Source organism: Musca domestica, unplaced genomic scaffold, assembly GCF_030504385.1.
Source record: "Musca domestica strain aabys unplaced genomic scaffold, Musca_domestica.polishedcontigs.V.1.1 58, whole genome shotgun sequence".
Classification (NCBI taxonomy): Eukaryota; Metazoa; Arthropoda; class Insecta; order Diptera; family Muscidae; genus Musca; species Musca domestica.
Window position 1 is genome coordinate 3162914 of NW_026712360.1, and position 22043 is coordinate 3184956.

General features: G+C 35.7%; 2 protein-coding genes across 2 annotated transcripts; one reads left to right on the forward strand and one right to left on the reverse strand.

The window, feature by feature from the left end:
- Window positions 1–36: 36 nt before the first annotated feature.
- Window positions 37–8101, reverse strand: LOC131805591 (mucin-2-like). Its single transcript, XM_059128921.1, has 4 exons — window positions 6427–8101; window positions 2830–3111; window positions 2619–2754; window positions 37–399 (listed from the first exon to the last, which is right to left on the reverse strand). The coding sequence occupies exons 1-4, from the start codon at window positions 7910–7912 to the stop codon at window positions 321–323; spliced, it is 1983 nt and encodes a 660-aa protein (XP_058984904.1). The 5' UTR covers window positions 7913–8101; the 3' UTR covers window positions 37–320.
- An 8833-nt stretch (window positions 8102–16934) lies between these two features.
- Window positions 16935–18134, forward strand: LOC101892457 (uncharacterized). The gene has a single exon (XM_005187664.4). The coding sequence runs from the start codon at window positions 17264–17266 to the stop codon at window positions 17852–17854; it is 591 nt and encodes a 196-aa protein (XP_005187721.1). The 5' UTR covers window positions 16935–17263; the 3' UTR covers window positions 17855–18134.
- The last annotated feature ends 3909 nt before the right edge of the window (window positions 18135–22043 follow it).

Sequence of the window (22043 nt, forward strand, 5' to 3'; positions counted from 1 at the left end):
AATTTTTTATTACAAAAAAAAAATAAATTTATTGGTTATTAACAATAAATCACAAAATTTGGTTTTAAGGGCATGTCTAAGAATAAATATAATTTACAAATATTAAAAATAGCTGCTTTCTGGAAGGGGGAAGTTGCCAGCAGTTGAATTTTTTCTGCTACAAGGTTTAATAATTTGCAAATGCAGTTACAGCATTTTTGCGAATTCAGATGTATTTGTGAATGAATTCTTCATCTTGTTCAGCGGCAGCAGCAGCATGAGCATTTCAATTCTCTATGACCATTTTCGTTTTCATGGCCTACGAAAGAAGTCTTTCGGATTTATTTCGCCCATTTAACATAGTCTCCAAAAACAAAGGGCTTCGTCAAAGTACTGGTATAGGCTGGAATTTGTTTGTTCCTGGAAGGAGAAAAAATGGAAAACCGTTATTTTTGTTATAAATATTCACAAACTTTAAAGGAAAGTAGAAAAATACAACTCTGTGGTAAAATCTTTAAGGAAAAATTCCACTCCAAATAATACAAGACTAAATTTTAAGCTTCAAAAGAAATATATATCTAAGAACTAAAGTGAGAATATATAGATTCCATGCAATTGTATTTCTTTATCAAATTTATTGTAATTGGCCAATTAATTCGGGGAGAAATTTTGTAGGCAAATTTTTAAGCCATGGGAACATTGATATGTCAACATTTTTTAATTTTTTTTTTAAATAAGTAAATTTGTATTCGTAGTCCTAGTCCGGAGGTTATGATGACATGCTTTTTTTTAAAAATTGTTTGACAGTTGATTGTCCCAACAGCAGCGTCGATGCGTCTACCTCTATTCTTCTACCAAGAAAATACCGTTAAAATAAAATCGTTGTGAGTGTTGCCACAGTTTACTTTATTTGACGAGTGATAATTACTAAATTGTCCTTTTTGGGGGAAATTTACAAAGTCAGGTGCCTTTTTTTTACTAAACGTTTTTTTCGTTCGGAACTTTTTATACCCTCCACTTTTCGAAAGGAACTTGAAAAATTTAAAGAAATATGTGGGCTATACGTAGACTTGGTGCTGGATAAGTAATTTTTATGTCTGAGGCTGTAGTACCCATTACGAACTTCAAATACCAAATTTGAAACAGTTCCGGTGAATAATGTCGCTAAAAATCGCCAAAATACCGAATATATAGAGGTACCATTATATGGGGGCTATATCAAGGCGTGAACCTGCACAGACAATTTTCTGTCATAGGCTGTTACATCCATTACGAACTTCATATACCAAATTTGAAACAAATCCGGTGAATAATGTGGCTAAAATCGTCAGAATACCGAATATCGGGAGCAACCATTATATGGGGGCTATACCAAGACGTGGAGCTGCGAAGACAATTTTTTGTCATAGGCTGTAGTATCCATTACGAACTTCAAATGCCAAATTTGAAATAATTCCGGTGAATAATGTCGCTAAAATCGCCAAAATTCCGAATATATAGAGGTACCATTATATGGGGGCTATACGAAGACTAGGACCTGCACATAATATTTTCTGTCATAGGCTGTAGTATCCATTACGGACTTCAAATACCAAATTTGACGCAATTCCGTTGAATAATGTCGCTAAAATCTTCAGAATACCGAATATAGGGAGGTACAGTCATATGGGGGCTATATGAAGTCGTGGACCATCACAAACAATTTTCTGTCATAGGCTTTTATATTCATTACGAACTTCAAATACCAAATTTGACGCAATTCCGGTGAATAATGTCGCTAAAATCATCAAAATACCGAAAATAGGGAGGTATACGAAGGTGTGGACCTGCACGGATCATTTTCTGTCATTGGCTGTTATATGTTATTATGAACTTCAAATACCAAATTTGAAACAATTCCGTTGAATAATGTGGCTAAAATCATTAAAATACCGAAAATAGGGAGGTACAGTCATATGGGAGCTATACGAAGACGAGGACCTGCACGGATAATTTTCTGTCAAAGGCCGTAGCAGCCATTATGGACTTCAAATACAAAATTTGAAACAATTCCGGTGAATAATGTCGAGAAAGCCATCAAAATACCAAAACTAGGGAGGTACCATCATATGGGGGCTATACGAAGACGTGGGCCTGCACGGACAATTTTCTGTCAGAGGCTGTAGTATCCATTTCGAACTTTAAATACCAAATTCGAAACAATTCCGGTAAATGATGTCGCCTAAATCACCAAAATACCGAATATGGGGAGGTACCATTACATGGGGGCTATACCAAAACGTGGACTTACATGGTCCATTTTCAAAACCAAAAGTCCTGCAGACATAATATATATTTGAGAAAAATTTTATCAACCTACTTAATTTCGTTCGGAAGCTAGAGTGATTTTCATAGATGGATAGAGGGACGGGCAGGGCTAAATCGTCTTAGAATTTTTCGCTGATCAAGAAAATATATACTTTGTTGAGTCTAACATTATTATTTCGATGAGACGATATTAATATACCCTCCATACTATGTATGGTGGAGGGTATAATAAATATGCATAGCTGTGTCTTTTTTTTTAGTGCAGGCGACAATACAAAATCACTCTCTACCCATCCCTTTTTTCGATGTCCTGTCACTAAGAAAATACTTACATTGATTGTTTTTTGACAAGTAACGTCACCGTTTCCATAATATCTTTGATATTTTTCGTTGCGCCAAAGAGCTTCAGATTATTACACAGACTTTGTATGAATATCGAGCCCTTCTCAGTGCGATACGAAACAAATCCTGGAAAAAAAAACAAAAAATAATGGCATTATTTGGATTTCAAAGAAAAATTTTCAAAACTTCACCCTGACTTACCCTCAAAGGTACTGTAACATTTCAGAATTTCATTGGCACTGCCGGGCGGTGAGAACATTGTGGCATCCGTATAGTATCCCATACTCTGCATGGAACCCTTACAGGCTTGTATGAAAAACATTTTGGGTTTATCATTCAGCGTTGCGTTTCGCAGTATTGGAAAAAGCACGTGATCATCTATGGAATAATGACCATCTTTGGCGGCGATTTCTTCGTGGCGATTACCATGACTCAGTATGACAATAACAAGGCAGGCATATTCGCTGAAGTCTTTGGTTTGAACTGGGGGGGCGAAAAATCAGAAAGGATTAGTTTTTTTAGGAAATCAAGGCAATAATGTTTACATTGAAGCCCTCTAAAGGGATAATTAATAAATTCGGAATAATTAGACAAATGTTTTGTTGTAATTGGTCAATTGTGACAGCTTCTAAGCTTTTTTTGCCTTAATTTATGGCAAGCATTCGAATTTTACTTCTAAAAACTGGATTTTAATAATCATTTATAATTTCTCTTTCTCTCTCTTTCTACACACCCCTCTCTCAACATACTCAAATTGATAGGTTGTCTCACATTCACAAAATGTTTGAATTGTTTGACAACAACACAGCGACAGAATGACTCTCATTATCGATCTCTTGTGTAAATCCCCTCTGTCTCATTTGTTGAGGGGTTTTATCAAAATTTGTTATCATATGTTTTGCTAAAAATCTACTTGTGTATGGTTGTTGTTGTCGTTTAATTCCAGGAAAATAATTAGAATGTTCGCTGTTTGTTTTGCTGTAGATGGGTTGGTAGGTAAATAGGTTCTATTTTTAAATAGGTATACAAATTAAAGGGTTAACAAGTAAAAACGGCTGTAAGTTCGACCGAACCGAATTTGGAATAGCCTCCACCATTTGGAATGAATTTAGCAATTCTTAAAAACAATAAAATCCGTTAAAAATTCTGTTAACATTCTTAAAATTTGAATTTGAAACAATTCCGGTGAATAATATCGCTAAAATCATCAAAATACCGAATATCGGGAGATACCGTTATATGGAGGCTATACGAAGACGTGGACCTGCACAGACAATTTTCTGCCTTTGGATGTAGTATCCATTACGAACTTCAAATACCAAATTTGAAACAATTCCGGTAAATAATGTCGCTAAAACCATCAAAATACTGAATATCGGGAGTATCGTTATATGAAGGCTGTAGGAAGACGTGGACCTGCACAGACAATTTTATGGCATAGCCTGTAGTATCCACTACGAACATCAAATACCAAGTTTGAAAAAATTCCGGTAAATAATGCCGCTAAAATCATCGAAATACCGAATATCGGGAGGTACCGCTATATGGCGGCTATACGAAGACGTGAACCTGCGCAGACAATTTTCTGTCTTTGGCTGTAGTATCCATTACGAACTTCAAATACCAAATTTGAAACAATTCCGGTAAATAATGTCGCTAAAATCATCTAAATACCGAATATCGGGAGGTACCGTTATATGGCGGCTATACGAAGACGTGGACCTGCACAGACAATTTTCTGTTTTTGGCTGTAGTATTCATTTCAAACTTCAACTACCAAATTTGAAACAATTCCGATGAATATTGTCGCTAAAATCTTCAAAATACCAAATATCGGGAGGTACCGTTATATGATGGCTATACGAAGACGTGGACATGCACACACCATTTTCTGTCATTGGCTGAAGTATTCATTTAAAACTTCAACTACCAAATTTGAAAGAATTCTGGTAAATAATGCCGCTTAAATCATCGAAATACCGAATATCGGGAGGTACCGCTATATGGCGGCTATACGAAGACGTGAACCTGCGCAGACAATTTTCTGTCTTTGGCTGTAGTATCCATTACGAACTTCAAATACCAAATTTGAAACAATTCCGATGAATATTGTCGCAAAAATCATCAAAATACCGAATATCGGGAGGTACCGTTATATGGCGGCTATACGAAGACGTGGACCTGCACAGACAATTTTCTGTCATAGGCTGTAGTACTCATTTTAAACTTCATCTACCAAATTTGAAACAATTCCGATGAATATTATCGCAAAAACCATCCAAATACAGAATATCGGGAGATACCGTTATATGGCGGCTATACGAAGACGTGGACCTACATGGCCCATTTTCAATACCAAAAGTACTGCAGACATAAAATACATTTGAGTAAAATTTTATAAATCTACTTCAATTCGTTCGGAAGCTAGAGTGATTTCCACAGACGAACAGACGGACGGACATCGCATAGAATTTTAAGCTGATCAAGAATATACTTTGTAGGGTCTATTGTGAATATTTCGAGTAGTTACAAACGGAATGACGAATTTAATATACCCTCCATATAAAAAGAGAAGTGAAAGGGGTGGGGGGCTTAGTGCTTATGGGGAAAATTGAATGAAAAGCACAATTTTACAGAGAATTTAATTATTTTTTTGTAAAACCCGAGAAAATTTACTGTCTGCGGAAGACAGGATTTTCTGTTGTAACACCTTGTTCATATGAACGGTTCACTGAAAGGAGCTCCGGAACTAGGTCAACCAAAAACTACTCAAAAAATGTTTCAAGCAAAAATTTGAGGTTCTCAGTACAGGGTGAGATGAAAAACTGCAACAAAGTCAGACGCCATGATTTTAATTTTTTTGAATGAAAGCAAGAAATGTCGGAAATAGCATCAAATTTTAGAATAAGTTTAGATTTGTTCGAATTGGTCACCTTTGACACGAATTATGGTCAATGAAACCATCACACGCTGCCCGAATGTTGCTCTGCGGAATTTTGGCCCATTCCCGGGCTTGAGGTGATCGGCCCTTTGGTATTTGATAGTGCCAACCTTGCTTTCCAAAATACTCCCGACACAAAAGTCCAACTGATTGGTATCCGGAGATTTTGGTGGCCATTGTGCGAGGAACCTCATTTTGTAAACATTCTTGGGTGGTGCTGTGTCCTGTTGAAATGTCCAAGGTCTGCGGCCAAAATGTTTGCGTGCCCAAGGCTTTAATACACCCTTCAGAATATTTTCGCGATAATATTCGGCATTTATTCTGATGCCACAATCGATTAATACGAGCGGAGAGCGACCATCGGCTGTTGTGGAGGCCCACACCATCACCACGGCCGGCGCTTGAGTTCTGGTGACCAACGGAAGGTGCTGACCTCTTTGGCAAGTAAACAAGATTATTTTGTTTGTTTACAAACTGCTGGACAATGAATGTTTTCTCATCGTCGGAGAAAACCAAATTCGGCAGTTCACCACTTTCGTCCAAGCGAAGAAACTAAAATTTGATGCTATTTCCGAAATTTTTTGCTTTAATTGAATAAAATTCAAAAAAAATTAAAAATTTTGGCGTTAGGCTTTGTTGCAGTTTTTTTTTTATCCCACCCTGTACATCACCGGAAGGAGAAGAAGAAGAGTTGCAAGTGATTTCAAAAAGAAATTTGTCCGCCAAGAGTTTGCAAACTCTCAGTGAAAGAACTGTTAAAATGTCTCTCTGGAATCGCTCGCTCTCTCTCTCTTGCAGTACTCTTGCAACAATTGTTACAAATCTAATTTTACAATATCTCGAAAAATTGCACTTACTTTTTTCAACAGTCTTTTTAATTTTATCGACTTTGGCGTTCTCGATAACCGTCACCTTCATTTTATACAATTCGAATGTCTGAACCAAGGCCTTGACATCTTCGGCACTGCCAATGCGTTCCTCGTTATTGGGATTATCGAAGATGACATTATTGAAGATGTAGGCATAGCCGGGTTTTAGGCGAGGCCCAGTTTCTTTTGGTGTTTTTACATTGGGCGCCATTACAGTTGAAGTCACAGGTTTTGGGTTTAAGGTTGGGCTAAAAGTGCTGGTTGTTGTGGCAGTCTTGCTGTTGTTAGTCCATGGAAAAGAGGAAGAAGTTGTGGTGGTTGTTGTCCTTGGAAAAGGCCTGGCATCTGCTTTTGTTGTTGTGGCGGTTGGTGTACTCCATGAACTGAATAGCGAACCTGGTTTACTATTGCTGGAGGTAGAAAGACTACTACTGCCAATGCTGCTGCCACCTGGTTTGCTTGTAACTCTGCTACTGAAGGATGAGATCGGTTTGGTGGTTGTTGTGAAGGTCAGTGAAGTTGTAGTGGAACTTGGCTTACTGCTGCTACTGAATTTCAAATTGGACAATGTAGTTGTTGTTGTTGATGGCTTGCTCAATCCCGCCGTGGCGGACCACTGCTTGTTACTATACGGCGAGGTATAGCTGCTTGTACTACTTGTGGTGAGGGGTTTATTAAAGGAACTGCTAAATGTAGATGTCGTCGACGGTGCCGGCAGGGCGGGCAACTTAAAAAGTTGGGCATCTCGGGCAACAAAACTATCCTCACCCATGTAATTCCGGCTCAGCGGTGAGTTGGGTGTGGAAAGCTTAAACGACTTGGGGTCCAATTTAATGCGATGCTCCTCAACCCTTTGGGTTATGGTGCGACCATTTTTCTCTGTCACTGTTGTTGTTTGTGTTTTCACCAATGTTGGAGTTGTTGGTGTTTTGGGGCCATCACCACCCTGATGTGACTCATAGCTAAAGATAAGACGTGAAACCGGTGAGGCAGCAGCGCTGTTCTTGAATTTCGGTGTACTTTTGTTGTTTAGACTGTTGATGGAGTTGCGAGAGGTGGAAGATGAGGAGGGCAGGGCTGGCAAATTACTTGGACGGTTACGTCGCAGGGGAACACCACCTGATGTCGTTGAAGTTGTGGTGAAAGTTTTGGTCTCGGCTTTTTTATTCATTGCCAACAGCCGCATCATTTCTTCCAGCTCTTGGGGGGTGGGTGTGCGCCGGGTTGTTATTTCGGTTACTCGTGCCGTTTGGCGGGACGTTACCGTTTGTTTGGTGGTCTGAAATGTGACCGTCTTGGCATTGTTATTGAATATGGTGGCATTTTGTGTGGTGGTATTGGTGGTTTCCGATTGAGCGGAAGTTGTCTTGACCTTTGTGCGAGGATCTTGCTTTACCAAGGCCTTGCTCATTGTATTATCCGAAGTGTCCGCGTCGTCATGGGTTTTATCCGATTTTCCCCAATTCCACTTCATCAAGGTGTTGTTTATTTCTTTCTCTCGAAAACAATAAATCCCACTCCACAAAAATACCTTGAATGTCAAACCAATTTAGTTTTTTTTTTTGTTCTATGTTCGTGTTCGTATTTTTCTCGTTTATGTCTCGATTAGTCACTTGATAAACGATCGTGTTACTCCGTTGGTGTCTTGCGAAATACTAAAAAAGAGGGAGAAATTTTCAAACTCAACCGACCACCTTTCTTGCGGCAGTAAAGACAGAGAGAGAGGGAGAAAGAGAGTCAGCCAATTAAGCAACAGGGCTCAAAGTACTTGGGATAAAATTCATGAATGTATGCATGCTCCCAAAACAACAGGTATGGACACACATATCTTTACACAAACACACACACGTCCATTCATGATATTCAAATGATTTTGATCTGAAATAACTGTAATTTGACAATTGCCAAATCAATTAGAGCCCCTAATTTAAGGCCTGCTCTTTGTCATCTTTCTTTGTTGGGGTATTTATTTTCCTGGACTCTCACTCTCTCATTGCAATGCATTTGATGGGGGAGTGGGGGGCGCAAATCAACTCTTTTATCTGAAACCGTTTATTTTCTCCAAGCATATGTTATTGTTGTTGTTGTTGGACATGATTACTGCGGTAATTTTTTGTTGTTCTCTTGCTTTTTCTTTGTTTTGCTGATGGGATAGCATTTGTTTTTGTTATTAGGTGGGTATTTTCTTGTTTTTTTTTGTTCTGTCGAATCGTCATCATCGCTCGCTATCTATAGATTCCATATCAGTATTTTGTTGTTGTTGTTGGTGATATTTTGCAAAACATTTAATAACAAAAAAAAAACAGGTTATAAAGAATACACCACATAACTAAATAATTTGAGAACAGTTGTATTGATACTGTTCTCCATAAACCAGATTGCAACATTTGTAACTACAGGGTTAGATAAAAAAACTGCAACAAAGTCAAACGAAATAATTTTTACATTTTTTTTTTAATTTTATTGCTTTCATTCAAAAAAAATGTCGGAAATAGCATCAAATTTTAGATTAACTTTAGATTTGTTCGAATTGGTCAACTTTGGCACGAATTATGGCCTTCAAACGTCACACACTGCCCGATTGTTGCTCTGCTGTATTTTGACCCATTCCGGGCAAAGCGCTTGCTTGGGGTGATCGACACTTTGGTATTTTTTAGTGCCAACCTATCTTTACAAAATACTCCAGACACAACAGTCCAACGGATTGGTTTTCGGAGATTTTGGTGGCCATTGTGCGCTTGAAATGAAGCGAGGAACCTCATTTCGTAACCATTCTTGGGTGGCGCGTGCTAAGTCCTGTTAAAATATCCAAGGTCTTTGGCCAAAATGTTTGCGTGCCCAACGCTTTAATACACCCTCCAGAATATTTTCGCGATAATATTCGGCATTTATTCTGATGCCACCGTCGATTAATACGAGCGAAGAGCGACCATCGGCTGTTATGGCGGCACACACCATCACCATGGCCGGCGCTTGAGTTCTGGTGGCCAACCGAAGGTGCACATTTTCAGCTGACCTCTTTGGCAAATAAACGAACGACGATCATTTTGTTTGTTTACAAACTGCCGGACAACGAATGCTTTCTCATCGTTGGAGAAACCTAAATTCGGCAGTTCTCCACTTTCGGCCAAGCGACGCAACTCCTTAGCTCTTTTGAGTCAATTTTATTTCAGTTGCGGTGTAAGTTCTTACACTTTTTGGAATTTCAATGGCTTTACCCCGTTTTATAAAGATTTCAAGGAATTGTCAATCTAAATGACGGGTTCTATGAAAACACGATCGGTGTAAATAAGGCTATACTCAAACACATACATTCTATGCAGGTACCTACCTAATTTCCTTTTGGCGGCGTCAAATGCCCAATTAGGCAGAGCTAATGCATATTTAATTGCCCACCTTTGTGAGATTTTCACTACAAGTACCTACCTATTTTCACTCTTATCAATGAAATGGTACCTTGAAGTCGTTATATGATGACAAATTTCACGTTTTTCCATTTCAGATTTTTTATTCACAGTCTTCTCCACTGGATACACAGGGTAAAGTCATTGTTACACTCGGACATTGTTATGAGAAAACGCAAAATTTTAACTTAAGGTGGCAATTAATTATGAAGTATTTTTTTATTCCAAAAAATAAATGTTAGGCTGGAAATATTAAATTTCATGCATTTCATATAAATATACATTTCATATATGTGAAATTATTATTATTTTTATTATGATTACTATTATTAGTGTTATTAATATAATTATAATTATTATTATATTATTATTATTATTATTATTATTATTATTATTATTATTATTATTATTATTATTATTATTATTATTATTATTATTATTATTATTATTATTATATTATTATTATTATTATTATTATTATTATTATTATTATAATTATTATTATTATTATTGTTATTATTATTATTATTATTATTATTATTATTATTATTATTATTATTATTATTATTATTATTATCATTATTATTATTATTATTATTATTATTATTATTATTATTATTATTATTATTATTATTATTATTATTATTATTATTATTATTATTATTATTATTATTATAATTATTATTATTGTTATTATTATTATTATTATTATTATTATTATTATTATTATATTATTATTATTATTATTATTATCATTATTATTATTACTATTATTGTTATTATTATTATCATTATCATTATTATTTTATTATAATTATTATTATTATTATTATTATTATTATTATTATTATTATTATTATTATTATTATTATTATTATTATATTATTATTATTATTATTATTATTATTATTATTATTATTATTATTATTATTATTATTATTATTATTATTATTATTATTGTTATTATTATTATTATTATTATTATTATTATATTATTATTATTATTATTATATTATTATTATTGTTATTATTATTATTATTATTATAATTATTATTATTATTATTATTATTATTATTATTATTATTATTATTATTATTATTATTATTATTATTATTATTATTATTATTATTATTATTATTATTATTATCATTATTATTATTACTATTATTGTATTATTATTATCATTATTATTTTTATTATAATTATTATTATTACTTTATTATTAATTCATTCCTTGCGAAAAAAATATTTATTCCAGCAATTCCAGTTTATTTCTTAAATTAGGTATAATCAAACTAAAAACACAATTTATTATTATTCTTTTTTCGATTACTTTAACAAAAACTCTATTAAGAAACACCCTAATATACGCAATTCATTCCCCACAATCATAAGATACACACTCATCCTTTTTTCTTTGGCATTGTCCCATTTTGTTTTTTAATTTCAATTTCCTAAAAACACCACATACCTACACACACACACACATAAAGACTCTCATTGGTTATTCCCTCTCGGCTGTGTTACAACATACGGAACTCTTTCTCTTTTGTTGTCTGTCATGATCTTTGGTGACACACAGCGCGAAAATGTTAAGTTCAACGACTTTGTTTGTTGTGACCGTTGATGGTGGGGAAGAAAATCAATTTTGTTGAGAGATTCTCAATGGAGTGTTACAAACAAACAATGCACCAGGGATGGAAAATATGATAGGAGATATACAAACAATGAAATGGGGGCAAGAATCGTCTAGTTTTGCAAATTCTTTCGATATCATAAAGGGAAAATCGGTTATCATAGTAAAATTTTTACATTCTTGCAGTTCAGGAAGAGAGCAATTACAAATTGTATTTAGGATGTGATTTCACGCTACCTCCTCATTTTGTACACAAAAGCTCTGGTCTAGAATTGCGATATTGTAAAAGTTTTTACTACGATAATCGATTTCCCTTCTTGATATCGTAAAAAAACTGTAAGTTTGACCGGGCCGAACTTTTAATGCCCTCCAGCATTTAAGACGAAATTGACAATTTTCAAAAATATAAAATCTTAAAAATACCTGATGAAGCCGTTTAAATTGGGGAATATACGACGACATGGACCTGCATAGGCAACTTTTGTCATAAGTCATTCAATATTCAAATGCGAAACTTGGAACAAAATTCGGTGAATAATCATCAAAATACCGAATATAGTGAGGTACTATAAAATGGGGGGCCATATCAATTTTCTACCTTAGGCCGTAGCATCCATTACGAACTTCAAATACCAAATTTGAAACAATTCCGGTGAATAATATCGTTAAAATCGTTAAAATACCGAATATCGGAAGGTACCATTTCATGGGGGCTATATGAAGACGTAGACCTGCACAGACAATTTTCTGTCTTAGGCTCTAACATCTATTACGAACTTCAAATACAAAATTTCAAACATTTCCGGTGAATAATGTCGCTAAAATCATGAAAATACCGAAAATAGGGAGGTACCTTCCTATGGGGGGCTATACCAAAACGTGGACCTACATGGCCCATTTTCAATACCATTTTCGATACAGTTGTAATATCCATCCCTGGTATACGCACTCTCACGCTACCTTTTTTCTGTGTCATTCTCTTTCCTTTAGGAAATTCCATTACAATTCGTACACCCAAAAGAAACAGAGACAGATTTGCACTTGTTCTTTGAACAGCAGCCATACTCACCCATTCTCATTGGGAAATTGTCATTTTCCAATGGGAAATTTAATTATTCGTATGAAAAAGCACAGACCTTATTAATAAAAAAAAAAACAGTTTAAGTTCTCCGAAGACAATAAGAATTCGTGAGAAAAAGTTTAAATGGAACACGGGGAAAATGCCGTCTGAATTATTGTTGTACATTCAAGGAATTTCAGATGAAATTGATCAGATGTAAGCCAGATTGTTTCCATTTTTATTGGATGGAAATGTAGAGTCTTAGACCATGAACCCCTCTTGTTGTTTTGAAATGAGTCATGCTGAAAATACCAGAAGATTCTGTTACCGTTTAGATGACATCTTCCTGCCATCAGATAGCCAAAAAATAATCAAAACCTCCTGAAATACCAAATCACAACTATCAACACTCATTTGACAACTAAAACTGCACGAAATTCCGTATTCCAAGATATTCCCGCATAAATTAAGACCTACCTCAAAAAATGACATAAACGTAAGTGGGTTAAATACCTTCATACATATGCCACAAATTCGAAATAAATGCGCCTGCGTAATTACCTCTACAAAGTGACCTTAACCTAAATTTGGGGAGGTTGTTTGTACATTGCCTTCCCTTTTGGAGTACGCTCCTCCCTCCACCACCACCTTTACCTCACCTCCGCACATTACACAAATGATTTTTTTTAATTGATTGACAACAATTTTTGGACAGTAGTTTGATGACTTTTCACAGAACACCCCTGCACCCCCACCGATCAATTGCAATGCGTTAAGGCACTTGTACGTCCCCTCCATAGCCGGTGGTCACGCACGTCCCCAAAAAATAATGGTATTTACCTACGTGATTGTCATTTCATTCAGTTTGATTGACCATTTCTTTTGATTTGCTGTTTGTTTTTTGTTGTTGTTGTTGTTGTTGTTCAACCGGTAACACGAGAAAACCGTTACACTGGATAAGGGATTTTGAAAAAAAAAAAACGATTTAAGATAAGATTACAATTTTGTGGCCCATTGTCAATGGAGTAACTAAAATTCGGTGTCTGGTTATTTTTCTTGTTACAAAGAAGATGTTCTTTCTCAGAGAGTAAGGTGTGTTTTATTCTCTTTTGTAGGAAAACTGTTAAAGGTAAACAAACATCACATGGTAGAAGAATACAGGTAGTCGCATTGACACAGCTGCTGAGACAATGAACTGTCAAACCAATTTTGAAATTGACGATTTTAAATGAAAATTTATACAAATTTGTAATTTTTTTTCCTCCTATAGGCGTCCTATAAGAAAATATATAAAAATCTTCTTATTTATAAAAAATCATTTAAAAAAGTAAAATAGTATCAGTCGGCTGTGACGAGAGATGTATACCCTCAGTCTTGAGTTATGATTATTCAAACTTTTCCGAAGCAGTTGTCTAATATTATCCAATTCGTATCTGACCTAAGGCTAATATACCGGGTGAGATAAAAAAACTGCAACAAAGTTAAACGCCATAGTTTTTTTAAATATTGAATGAAAGCAAAAAATTTCGGAAATAGCATCAAATTTTAGAATAAGTTCAGATTTTTTCGAATTGGTCACCTTTGGCACAAATTATGGCCTTCAAACGGCCAATGAAACCGTCGTCCGCTGCCCCAAATGTTGCTCTGCGGTATTTTGGTCCATGCCCGGCTAAGCACTTGCTTAAGGTGATCGTCACTTTGGTATTTCTTAGTGCCAACCTTGCTTTCCAAAACACTTCAGACACAATAGTCCAACGGATTGGTATCTTGAGATTTTGGTGGCTATTGTGCGCTGGAAATGAAGCGAGGAACCTCATTTTGTAACCATTCTTGAGTGGCGCGTTCTGAGTCCTGTTGGAATATCCAAGGTCTGCGGCCAAAATGCGTGCATGACCAAGGCTTTAATACACCCTTCAGAATATTTTTGCGATAATATTCGGCATTTATTTTGATGCCACGGTCCCACTGCCCACACCATCACCATTGCCGGCGCTTGAGTTCTGGTGGCCAACAGAAGGTGCACATTTACAGCTGACCAAAATTTTCAAAATTTTTACCCCTTGTGTGGAAGGTACGAGAAGGAGTGTGCCGATATATCCCAAATTCACACCAGACCTTGGGTTAATAAAAATATTATGATGTGTGTAATTTGAAGAGAACCACATGCTTTTTTCGGATTTTATAAATATTTTGGTTATTCAAAACTTCGATCCTTTGTGGGGGAGGTACCAAAAGGAATTGTCCGATCTCTACCATCTTTATAAGAGATCTTGTGTTGATAGAAATATTGAGATGTACCAAGTCTGAATGGAATCGGATATCAATTTCGTGTTTTATGAACTTCACAAATATTCAAAATTTTGATCCTTTGTGGGGGAGGTACCAGAAGGAGTGGTCCGATACATCCCATGTTCACACCAGACCTTGGTTTAATAAAAATATTATGATTTGTATAATTTGAAGAGAACCACATGGTTATTTGGGATTTTATGATTGTTTTTGGTTATTCCAAACTTCGACCCTTTGTGGAGGAGGTACCACAAGGAATGGTGCGATTTCTTCAATATTTAAAACAGATCTTATGTTCATGAAAATATTGAGATATGCCACGTACGAATGGAATCGGATGTCAATTTCATCAATTTTATGAGCTTTAAGGATATTCAAAATGTTGACCCTTTGTGGGGGAGGTACTTGAGGGAGTGGACCGACATTGTCCATTTTCACACCTGTCCTAGCCCTGTTGTAAATATTAGGATTTTTAAAGTTGGAGCAAAATCGGATTATCCTTTGGCTTTCTGTGCAGTAAATTATTTTCTTTGAAAATGTTGACATTTTGTGGGGAAGGTACCAGAAGGAGTATGCCGATATTTCCCATCTCCGAACTCGTTCGAAATTTGTCAATAATATTACGATGTACCAATTTTGGATCAAATCGGATACCTCCTTCGAGAGTTATGGTGCATACCAGCTAGACAGACGGACGGACATCGCTAGATCGCCTCCAAATATCCTGAAACGGATTTGGTCCAAAGAGGTCTGAGGCACGTTTTGACCGTATCAAATGATATATACCCTCTCTAGCTATATGGCTACCTTCAGCCATCATCCAAGTTAATGAAGAAATAAATTATCCAAAGCAAATTTTTCAACGTTGCAGGGTAACTAATTAACGTTGATGGATAAATTATTTACTCGGAAATAAAATACTCAATTCGGTTGATAATTTTTTTCACCTCTTTCATTAGGTTAGATAAATTATCCTCGATAGATGTTTTATCTACCAATTCGGAATATTTGCGAAATATTAGAAATGATTGTTGAGGCACGAGGATCGTTTAAGTTTAACAATTCATGTTCTTTATTTAAGAAGAAGTAAAAGACAACTAACTGAACGTTACAACAGTAAACTATATTTGGGTATTCTCATGGGTTACCGTGCTCATGTGATGTACAATTGCAAATACCAACACGAAACAACGGAACATTGATTTTTGACGTTAACCGATTTTTCCTTTATGATATCGGAAAAATTGCAAAAATAGTAGATTCTTGCAGGTTCTGGAACAGAGCATTAATTTAGCAACGAGTATTATTTATCGATTCCACATTGGCGAACAAAATCTCTAATACTTCTCTGAGGCTAAGCCATCCACTTCAAATTGTTAAAAAAAAATCTGCAAAAAACGTCCACCACTCTGTGACTACTGTGTGACCCAGTAATGGCGAAACAACTCGTCAAGATTTGTATCCTTTTCTTTCAAGATGTTATCGATTCGCAACACCTCAGACTATCGGACAGGTTGTTTTTCAATGTTTGCACCACAAATCAAATATTTGCACTGATTGCATATTCTGCACTCTAGACACTTGCCAAAAGTAACCCCACAATGCTTGACTCGTTAATTGCTGACACCATGACTTGGCTTGGGGTAGGCCTGCCAACAAAACGAATATTTGCATTGTTTTTGTTTTTTTTTTTTCTTTTACCGAGAACGGCGACAACAACATTGTCAAAAAGTAATTATTACATAATTTGTTGTAACACCGCAAACATTTTTGGAGCGCTGGGCCGGTTGGGCATTTTTGGCAAACCAAAAAAACAGACACCACAACTTGCACACAGGCTGGACAGCTCGGGGGCAGTACGACTGCCACCATGCAGTCATTCACTTACATACATGGCTGCATTTTGTCATCCTCATCACCACCACCATCATCATCTGGACGCCAGTGGTCGATTTGCTAAATCGATCACTCGATTAGTATGCCGATCGCGTACAAACATTATTCGTAGCCGCCGAGGCTCGCATTTCTGATTAGGCCCGTTTGTTTTGGCTGGGCGAACTTTTAGCAACACCGGGCTTCGTGTTCATTCGGATTGCAATTAATCGATCACTGCCGAAGTTGTGCTTTGAGAAATTATGCAAAAAACAAAAATCGAAAACCCCAAAAATAGACTCTCCCAGCCGACAGCCAAAAGACTAGGCTACCGGCCAGTGGCTACTCGTGTTTGCATCGAAACGAAATCGAAATCGAAAAACAGAGGTAATAACAATAAAAACAATAAATATGTAATAACCAAAAACGAAAAGAAAAAATTGTTTTCAACTTCCGTTGTGGTATAAAATCCCAGTACGAAGTGGTTGGAGGTATCAAATCATCACTGCCCATAGCAGAACAAACAACGAATTCTCGGGATTAACCAAAAAACACAAAACGAAATGAAATTGTTCATTGTGTTAGCCTGTACCTTGGCCGTGGTGGCCGCTCGCCCCGAGCCTCCCAAAAGCCGTTACGGACCTCCCCCAGCTCCCCAAAAGGAATACTTGCCACCCAAGCCTGCTGAGCAGTATGGCCCGCCACCTACCCAATCATCAGCTCAACCTTTACCCGTCTATGGTGCTCCAGCTCCTTTCTATGGACCTCCCGTGGCCGAGACGTTGGTAACCAAGAATGTCTATGTCCATGTGCCACCAGAGGAGCCTGAATCCTATCCCGCCCCAGCACCCATCCAAACTGCTGTGCCCAAGAAACACTACAAAATCATTTTCATCAAGGCTCCCAACCCACCTGCCCCCGTCCGTCAAGTCCTTCCACCCCCTGTCCAGGATGAACACAAAACATTGGTCTATGTCTTGGTTAAGAAGCCCGAAGAACAACAACCCATCATTTTGCCCACACCCCAACCCACTGAGCCCAGCAAGCCCGAGGTGTACTTCATCAAGTACAAGCAACAAAACAAACCAGCCGAACAATACGGCCCACCAGCCGCTCCTGCCGAACAATACGGACCACCAGCTGAAAAATTCTAAATTCTGGGATCCGACACCATTCGAATGTGGTCTGTTTGTAAATAGTTTTTTTTTTTTAACGCCACTATCCCCACTACCACCCCCATATCCCATAACTTAAATTATGTTCATACGTCCCACAATGCGCTAATCGTCCTTCCTTCCTTTATCCATCCATCCTTTCCTTACTTAGTCCAATCTAACTAAGTTCGTAAAGCTTTACTTGTTATTAATTTTGTTTTGTTATTTTTTTAATATTTTTTTGTGTGTGATAGATTAGGAAGTGATAATAAAAACAATAACAACGATTTGTTGAAATAAATTATTAAAAAAATTGATTTCTTATTTCTTCTTCTTCTGCTGGCATATTTTCTTAAAGTGAGAGAGGAGCTATTCTATATCTTTGAAATTAATAAACCAGATGTCTGATTGGTCAAGACCTTCCAATGACCTTTTACAAACAGAAATCCTTTCAAAAGTTATCTGCACATAGGAAACCCTCTAGATTTTCTGTACACCTGGACCACAATTTCAATTTTTTTATAAAATGGCAATATTCTTGTAGTCCTGTGGTATTTTACAATTTAAAATCCTTCGTCAAGTCTTTAACGGATTGTTGTTGGCAGCGACTAGCAGGGTAGGAGGTTTGCTTTAAACAAAATATAAAACGCCTTTGTTGGTGTAATAATATTTAGTGGTGTTTATTTGTAATGAAAAGTTATTTCATAATTCAAAAAACAGTTGTGTGTTGCAAATTCTTCAACGAAATATAATTTCCAGAAAGTCAGCTGCGCTGAGTAATGAGAGCCCGTGTGTCAGAAGGAAAAGGAAACAGGTGCAATTCACTCTGAAATGATAACACAAATAATAGGAGCAAGCATCAACAATAACAGCAGCGCTGAGTAATGTGCAACCGTATATCAGAAAAAAGGAGGAAACGGCTGTAATGCACTACGAAATGATAACTCACAAATAATAGTTGCTAGCATTAAAAATAACAGCAGCTCTGTGTAATGAGAAACGGTAGTTGCTAATGAGAAAGTATAGTTGCTAAATAACAGCAGCGCTGAGTAATGAGAAACCGTATATTAGAAGAAAAAGGAAACATCTGTAATTCACTATGATATGACAACACAAATAATAGTCGCTAGCATTAAAATATAACAGCAGCGCTGAGTAATGAGAAACCGTATCAAAAGAAAAAGGAAACTGCTGTAATTCTCCATGAAATGATAACACAAATAATAGTTGCTAACTTTAAAAATAACAACAGCGCTGAGGAATGATAAACCGTATATCAGAAGAAAAAGGAAACGACTGTAATTTTCTATGAAATGATAACACAAATAATAGTCGCTTGCATAAAAAAATAACGGCAGTACTGAGGAATGAAAAACCGTATATCAGAAGAAAAAGGAAACAGCTGTAATTCGCTATGAAATAACATCACAAATAATAGTTGCTAGCATCAACAATACTATCAATCGAATTGAAGGTACATAGCATGGTAGGAGAATATATATAGTCGCATCGACGCAGCTGCTGGATCAATCAATATCAAACCAATTTTGGAATTGCAAATTTTAAACGAAATATTATTCAAATTTGTAAAAATTGTTGAGAAATACATAAAGTAACAACCTTCGATTGGTGTCGTATAAGAAAATTTATAATAATCTACTTATTTTTGGAATAACATTTAAAAATTTTTGAAATATCAATGTTCCGAAGCGTTGATGCATCTACCTGTATTCTTTTACCATGGTGCATGGCTACGGTTGGCAGTTCTTGAACACGGATGGCAGACCTCTTAGAGAAATTCTGAAGAGACCAATAAAAGGTCTTGGAAAAGTTTTCAAATGTCTTAAATTTTTACTGACTTAAGTCATTGGCTGGGTTCTTCGTTTAAGAATAAAAGTGCCTCGGGAGAACAAGTATACATTTTTGGCCGAAATTGAATTAAGTCAACCTGAAATTCCTTTGTTCTTTTACGAAGAAGCCAGCCGGATGACTTAAACTAGTAAAAAAAAACATTCAATGTGTTTGCGCCTTAAGGTGTACAAAGCGTATATTGTCCATGCAGAAGATCTTCTAGGTCTTCTAAATAGAAAAAACCCTCCTCTCAGCATAGATGGTTTCATAATCACAGAAGACCATACCATCAGCTTGTCTATATACAATCCTTTCCTCTAGCTCAACAAAAGTGACTTTTTTCGGCTGTCTCTGTTTCCATCCCACTTAAGATTTCCTACCAATTCCCTCAAAGGACATTCACTACCTTCTCCCACTTCAATTTTCCCCTATGATTTCTTTTCCAAATCTCTCATTGACAAAAACATAATCATAATTTATTTAATTTGTTTACATTACACTTAATAATTTTATGTTTTACAACATCAGTTTTAATACATGCTTACGTAGTTGCTACATTTTTTATATCATTGGGGATTTTGTTTTTGTTTTTTTTTTTTTAATTTTTTTTAAATAAACATTGGTTTTGTTGTTGTTTAACATTTAAATTCATATTTCTTTTACTTAAATACTTGGGGGGGGGGCTCTTTAAATTTCTATTAATATTACGAGAGGATGAAAACTAAATTTTTGGGGATTTGTTTTCAGGCTAAATCTAATGTAATTGTTCATTGTGTTAAATAAAAATTATAGTTTTTATAGTTTTTTTTCTGGTTTTTTAATTGTATAATTCGCAGGTGTTTATTTTTTATATATTTAAATATTTCTTTTTGTATAATATTGTTATATTTTATTTTTTTTTTATTAAATGTCTTTATTTTATTTTTGTAATAACTCAGTTCTTTTGCGCATTTTAGTGCTTTTAGGTTGATTTGTTTTTGTTGTCTGCATGTTTCGCTTTTGGGGAGGAGCGAAATCCAGAGCAGGAAAAATATAGGTAGAAAAATTATTCAAATGATATTTCTACTTGTAAGTATGTATGTATGTTTGTAGGTTTTTGTGGCATCACACAATTTTCGCTAACTACCAAAAGAAGTGATGGGGAGATTTCTAATTCAACACAGGTTATTATGTGATACTCTAGATTGTTTAAAAAATATGGGGGGGCATTGTCCCTGCTCTATAAGCTTGGGACAAATATTGGTTATTCCTAACTCTTTTACGGAAATATGCAAAGTAGTTCACAAAATGTGTAGGCTAAAAACTTGGCTTTAAAAAGGTTCCTCAGAGGATGTCTAAAATTTAAGACAGCTCACCTGAAAAGACCCCATTTTGGTCTATATATTTCATCTCATTTTTTATAAAACTTGAAGAAATCTTTCAACATATCATGTAGTGTGAATAACCTTTATTAAAGGCAGCTGTCTTGTCTCTTAAACGAAATTGTTAGGATACGTTTACATGGGAGTTCATTACCTAACATTTGGTTAATTGTATGGTAGAAGGATACAGGTAGTCGCATCGACACAGCTGCTGGGACAATGAACTGTTAAACCGATTTTGGAATTGAAAATGTTGAATGAAAAATTATTAAAATTTGTAAAAATGGTTAAAAATTCATATTTTAAATATGTTGACATGTTCCCAAGCGTTGATGCATCTACCTATATTCTTCTACCATGGTTAATCGTAATCAGTTTGGCATGTTTTTCAACATTATGTATCATCTTCATCATGATACTCAAATGTAAACAGACTCTTAGTGTCTAAACCATGGTTCATTTACAACATGGTGCATGGTTGAAGAATATAGGTAGACGCGTCGACACAGCTGCTGGGACAATTAACTATCAAACCAATTTAGGAATTGAAAATGTTGAATGAAAAATTATTTAAATTTGTAAAAATTTTTGAAAAACGCGAATTATAATAGCCTCCGAATGACGTAGTATGAAAAAAAACGTTTAATTTTTTTTGACATATCAATGCTCCCAAGCGTTGATGCATCTACCTGTATTCTTCTGCCATGACATGGTGGTGAAAATACATAAAACGCTTTTTTTTCACTGGCTTAAGTCACCGGCTAGCTTCATCTGAAAAGAACAAAGATGCATAGGGCGAAAATCGAACTAAGTAAACCTAAAACTCCATTGTTTCTCTACAAAGAATCCTGCCCATGACTTAAGCCAGTCAGAATAGCGTTTTATATATTCTCACCTTTAATGTTAACATTTGTTTATGTTTTACCATGGTAAAATTAAAAAGGTAAAGTCATTTCCAATAGGCCTACCCAACTCTG

What these genes read in the sequence shown, in the direction of transcription:
- LOC131805591 (XM_059128921.1), bottom strand. Translation starts at nt 7,912, where the DNA reads ATGAAGTGGAATTGGGGAAAATCGGATAAAACCCATGACGACGCGGAC. An exon ending in TAAAAAGACTGTTGAAAAAA is followed by an intron (nt 3,112 to 6,426) that starts GTAAGTGCAATT and finishes TCGCCCCCCCAG; the next exon opens with TTCAAACCAAAGACTTCAGC. An exon ending in ATGTTACAGTACCTTTGAGG is followed by an intron (nt 2,755 to 2,829) that starts GTAAGTCAGGGT and finishes TTTTTTTTCCAG; the next exon opens with GATTTGTTTCGTATCGCACT.
- LOC101892457 (XM_005187664.4), top strand. Translation starts at nt 17,264, where the DNA reads ATGAAATTGTTCATTGTGTTAGCCTGTACCTTGGCCGTGGTGGCCGCT.